Source organism: Hirundo rustica, chromosome 7 (genome assembly GCF_015227805.2).
Source record: "Hirundo rustica isolate bHirRus1 chromosome 7, bHirRus1.pri.v3, whole genome shotgun sequence".
In the NCBI taxonomy this organism is placed as follows: Eukaryota; Metazoa; Chordata; class Aves; order Passeriformes; family Hirundinidae; genus Hirundo; species Hirundo rustica.
The window spans coordinates 19,277,475-19,283,474 of record NC_053456.1 but is presented as its reverse complement, the minus strand read 5'-3'; the positions used below and the strand labels follow the sequence as shown (position 1 = coordinate 19,283,474).

The window sequence follows — 6,000 nt, the reverse complement described above, 5'->3', positions numbered from 1 at the left end:
CTACAGTGAAAGGAGAGAGGGTGGGAGGGAGGAGGGAGATTTGAAGAGGGCATGTCTCCCCCTCCCCCGGCAGCTCTGGATCTTGTGATGGAGAGATCTTATCCTCTCTTTGTGATTCAGAGGTGCCAGGAAGCTAATTGAATATTCTGATCTGCCCCCAGTGTTTCTTGTGGCTTGACCCCGGTGCTGTGTCGTACCACTACACCAAACAGCCCTGAACCTGCATAAATCACAACCTTGCGAAAGCCTATGCTCCACATCTTCTCTCCCCACCCCCCCCTTTGCTATCTTGATAGATAGAAAGCCTTTACGGAAAGGTTTAGAGGGATTAGCGTCCTACAGGACCTGGAGAGAAATCACAGTCTGCTAATAAGCAGCAACATGTTCCTGTGCAACTTCTGCAGGAACAATACAGGCACCTCTACCCCTTTATTGAAATTGCAGTCCAAGGCAAAAAAAAAAAGAAGAGTTAGGTTTGAAATGTTGATTATGTTCTTTTGCAGCATCGCAGTCATTGCAGTATAATGAGCATGGCATGATGCTAAAGAAATAGATATGTGGTATTTATAAAAGTGGTGTCATTAAAATTAATCTGACAGAGCCTCTTGGAAGACGAATAGACCTATCCTCCTCCCATGGTATGTATGCACAGTAGTCACTCTTGACATGCATGTGTGTGCACATATGAAGAAAGGCGTAACTACATTTTCTACATGAAAGCCTATTTTTGACTAATATTAAAAAATCACTTACCTTCACGTGTTTTATGTATGATGTTTCTGATCCTGCAAGCAAAGCCTCCAAAATGTTTGTCCTTTTTAACAGGCTGCATTCCAGCCTGAAGTATTAGGGTATTTTTATCTTTTCCCTGTGATCCTACATACTGCTCTTCCCTTGTTAGTGGGTAAATGGTTCCCAAAATGGCACCAGTAAAACACAAGGAGATATTTCTTCGTGTGTTGCACACGCTGTTGGAGAGTTAGAACTAAACAAGCGTGTCTCCAGCCGATATCTTGAGAATTCACAGCCAAAGCACTTTACCAAACTGATTCTATCTGCTAAGAAAGTGCAAGAGTAAGTTTCATCCCTACAGATTTCCTTTCATAGTACTTATGTGAGGAATACTAAGTTCTAAGCTTTACCTTTCCCTTGGTGAGTAGATGTTGAATTTTTTTCAGAGTTACAAAAATACTTTTTCTTATCTGGAGCATGCCTTTGGGACACTAAAACCTGTGACATATTTCACTTGCCACCTGCAATTCCCAGAACTACTCCAAATAGATGAGCACGTTAAATACAGCACCAATGGACTCTGATACAAAGTCAGCACAGTGCAGGGTCTTGGAAGCGTCTTGGCTATCCGACAAAGTGTGGAAGGAGGGGCAGAGGCAGCTTGTGGCTGCAGGGCCTGGAGCAGTGCCTGATTCCCTCATGCTGGTTCCGGGGCCGCCGGGTATAAAGAGCTTTATGCAATGTCTGGAGGGTGGGAGTTTATAGAAAACGCGATGTCTCAACAGGCGAACACGCCTTTCTTCTGCAACTAGCAGGATAAGGGAAAGACACCAGGCTCCTTGTGCTGCTTCTGTGCAGATCAGCACCCCGGAGTCCAGGAGCCAGCTTCTGAGGAGGCTGGAGCATCCCAGCCTGGATGGGAACTCACCATCGGATGGATGGAAGAGCAGCAACTGCTTGCAAACTGCTCATATTATTCACTGCATGCATAATGCAGGGCAGTTGCCAAGGTAAGCGCTATGCTCTAGCCTCTACGGAGTGGGAATTGCAACGCAAGGAGCACATCCCTACTCCAGGGACTTTTATAAGAAAAAGGCCAAGTGCCTGAAAGTAGAGGGTTAATGGGTGCTGATTCAAGGAGTTCTTTCTAATAGCTAGGAGAAACAGTTGGCTCTTTCCAGGAGTCATTTGATGAAGTCGGTTTCTGTTGTGGAAAAGTGAGTAGTGACTTAAAAATACTGCAAACTCCACCGACTCTTTAGCTTCTCTTCATCTTGGTTTTAAATAATCCTAGGATGCTTCCTTTGATTGTTTTTCTGATTTGTACAAACTTTTTTTTTCCGAGTAGTGTAAGACAGCAACACACAAATGTGGCTAAATTTTGAGGGATGTCTCAGACTTTGCAACTCCACGGTCTAAACTCATCTTTTTACAGAAATGCAAGCAGGCAGGTTTTTCTGTGAGTCTTGATTACTGGCTGTGAATAAAGGGGGGTGGTGTGGGGTGTGGAAATCATCCCAGACCTTTTTATTTTTTCCCCTTGCGATCTTTGTGCCTTTCTTGCTACTGAAATGAGGGCGGTTTTGCAGAGCGGAGTTCACCTGCATTCCGAGAGCTGATTTGGTGACCACTAAAATTGTACCTCGAGTTGCTTTTGGTGAGGAGTGCACAGGCTGCAGCGCTTGCACGTAGACAGGTTGGGCCGGGGGTAGGGGCTTGTGCGTGGACATGCTTGCGTACGTGTGGTATATGCAGTCATTTGCAGAAGGCTATAAGAAAGAAACAGATGCTTAGTCTGGAGCACAATAAGCTCCCCTCAGTCGGTCTCAGACGCAGATTTGAAGTTGAGAGAGGGAGAACTTTTTCTGTGGGCTTTACTGTTGCTAGGCGACATCGAGGAGCATGTGACTGGCAGAGCAGGCTGAGTGCTGCTCCTCCGGTGCTAATCTGGCTGCTCGGGATGGAGCAGCCGTGTGCCCAAGTCCTCCCTCCGGCCTGTGACTGCTGCCGATCTTCCTGCCTTCCCCTTCTTCGCGCTCTTTAATTGCCTTGCGTTGCAAATCGAGCCTGTCTTGTTGGGCAAGAGTGGCTGAAGTGCATTTCCTCCGCCCCGCACATTGACCCGCAGTCCTGCTGGTTCTGTGTGTGTCTGTGTATTACGTGTGTGTTCAAATTGTTAATCTGCTTTCTTTGCTCACCTCTTAGTTTAAGCTCCTTAGACAGAATCAACTAAGTAATTATACAGCAACTGCTGCTAGCAGCTCCCACTTAGGAACAGGGAAATAAGAGATAGCTAATGTGCTGGAGACCTGCAAAAACTCCAGCCAAGGAGGTCACACTGGGCAGAATTAATCCTATGCGCTGTTATTTTACATTGGATGGAATGGAACATTCAGTGCAGATCAAAAATTTATATTTTGGTTCTACAGCTGCTTGTGATTGTCCAGAATGTATCTGATAAATGACATGACAGAATAAGCAGAGAGAGGTTTGGAACTAGTATCCATAGGTAGTAGAAGTACAGATTTTTTTTTACTTTTATGGTGTTTCTCCCCCTTTTTCTCCCATTCTCCCCTCCCCCCTCCCTCCACAGTAGAATAACTGTGGAAATCAAACTGTCTAATTTTAGCAATGGGTGACTGATACAAGCAAGATACCTGGATAGCAATTTTGCATGCACTGCGATTATGATAGTAAAACATTTAGTAACCTTAAGTTACAGTTCCTTGAATGTTGAGATCACGTCAGACACTTACAAAAAAAAAAAAAAAAAAAAAAAAATTTGGAGAACCATGAAAGCAATCCCAAGCCTAAGACGAAAATGGTGAAAATCTATTATCTTGCCTAATCCTCAGTAGTTCCAAAGGTACTTCACTGATGTTTTTTGAGATTTTTGTTGGCAATATCTGAGTGTTCCCAGTAAAAGATGGATGATGTTTCTAGAAGAATTTCACCTAAGCACTTGTTCAAATGATAGTACGCTTCCTTGATTTATCTGATTGTAGTTTTACTGAGAGTAAACATAGTGCTCATAAACGGAATTAAAACGCTGTTTTGTAATTGCCAGCAGTACAGGGCCTGTTTCTCCAACCTTTGCTCTATAGGTCTTGTTGCCTGTGGGGTAATTGTTGTCAGAAAAAAGTGTAACCGGAATCTAAATAGTAGTTAAGGTACTATCAAGCAGGAGCATCACGGGACTATTGCTCATGTTTGTTTTGAATATCAAAGTGCTTCACCCTCAGTGATAAGCTAGAGACAATGGATGGATGTTAGTGCACCAAATTTGATATGTATCCTGAATCTCTGCAATGGTAAATCATCAGCTTGATACATCCTAGACAAATATGACTAAAATTTGTTGCCATTATGAGGTTTCTATTAGTCTGAGAATGAAGGCTATTCGAAGAATGAATGCACATGGTGTGATAAGATATATCAGAAATGACAATGAACATTTGCATGAAGTGTGGCAGGCCATTAAGAAATAGGTATGGTAAGACAATGTAGAAAAGAGGTACAGCAGTTCTTTCTGGAAGTCATGGAGAAACATACTTTTCCATAAGGCATTGTAATATTCAATCTCAAAATTAATAATTCAGTGTTTCTTAGACATTTTCTTCACTCAAAACTATTTAATTTGTCTGTAGGATGATGTACAGTGACATTGCTGTGGGCGACAAGTCAGAGTCGCTATTCATGCTTCCTTGTACAGTGCTGCACATTTTAAATGACAGAGAAACCTGTCTGTGAGATTCCAGCGCTGCCAAAAGCTGGAGTTTGAAGACTTGAGTGACTGGGGACTGAGGATTTGGAAGTAACAAGAAGGGAAAAAAGGATGGCAAGATATATGAAAATACTGATGCAATCCTGACATACAATTTACTGGGTTTTGTGCATTTCAGTGTTCATAATCCTGCACTAGTGCAATTTTCTTGGTTTCTCTTGGAGATGTACTCACACAAAATCAAGAGCAAAAATTGCACTGAGTGTCCATATACCTGGCTTCTAAACTGGTTTACTTCTTGAGGCCTGACAATTTAGGAGTATCTGTCAGTGAAACATGTTCTAGTGTTCTCACATTTTAATGAGTTTTTCTGTGCACTAACAGGTGTTTTTTTTTCTTTGTTCTTTTTAACAAATAGCCCACTCCTAGTACATTTCTTGAATTTTCTTAATAATTCACTTTTTTTCTGTTTTCTGTTCAGTAAAGCATATCGGGTATTTGCAAAGTAATCAGCTAAAGCAAAGAATGGGTCAAACCCCAGATTTTTAGTTAAATATTGAAAGCAGTAATTGGATGAAACCTGGTTCGATTTAGGTTCTATGCCAAATGCTAGAATTACAGTAAATAATTAAGCTACAGGAGTGAAGACAAACAGAGACTGAGCGTCCAGGAGATTTCAACTAAGATAAATGTGTGATGTGTGCGATGATTCTATTCCCCTGTAAGATAACCCCAAACCTTCTTTCATAAATTGAGCTGATTGGAAATTTGAGCAATGAAATCCTACTTTAATCCAGATTTACTTGCCATGTGTTTTGCAGGAAATAGCAAAGATTCATTTGGGGGAAAGGTAGACTGCAATTTCATCACAGCCTTTTAATTCTTTTCCTTTTGGTCTTCCTTTGACATGAAATCTCTTGTACTGTTTGGAGCCTTTCCCCTCCATGTCCCTTCTTGCACTCTTAACTTCTCATTCTCTAATACTGAACCTGGAGGGTCTTCTGAATCTGAATACTCTTCTTTTTAATGGAGCAGCAAGCAGGCACATTGTAGACATAGTTTATTTTATCTGTGTTATTGGATCCATTCAATCTTCTCCAATACTTACTTTTAGATCTGAGTGGTCGTGATAACTATTCAGATAGACAAATATGTAACCTGAATCACACTGTACTATCACTTTTTAAAGCTGGAGTTGTATCTCGTCTTTCAGAGCTCTACTTAAAACATACTGGAACCGTACAGTACTTTGGATGTTTTAAAGGAAGCTATGCTTTCTAGAAGTGGTCAGTGTTGAAAAACATTAAAGGCCCCTTCTAATTAAGGATCTACAGGCTGACATCTACTTAAAAAGAAGTGGGTATTTTTATTCCACTTGGACTAATTAGTGATGATAATCATAATTTGTCAGTTTCTTTTTAATAGCTTACACTGAATGTGGCAGATAAAAGAGCTTTTTAAAAAATTATTTAAAACTAAAGTGCTTCTTGAAATAATTTGATAATAATACACTGTTCTTAAAAATACCTTGAGCTGTTTCTAGA

General features: G+C 41.2%; 1 protein-coding gene across 1 annotated transcript in view; it reads left to right on the top strand.

The window, feature by feature from the left end:
- Positions 1-1,605: 1,605 nt before the first annotated feature.
- The window catches only part of LRP2 (LDL receptor related protein 2), a 119,858-nt gene continuing 115,463 nt past the window's right edge, over positions 1,606-6,000 (top strand). The window contains exon 1 of the mRNA XM_040069821.1: positions 1,606-1,742. Coding sequence (XP_039925755.1) covers positions 1,649-1,742 — 94 coding nt within the window. The 5' untranslated portion in view covers positions 1,606-1,648. The remainder of the gene's footprint in view (positions 1,743-6,000) is intronic.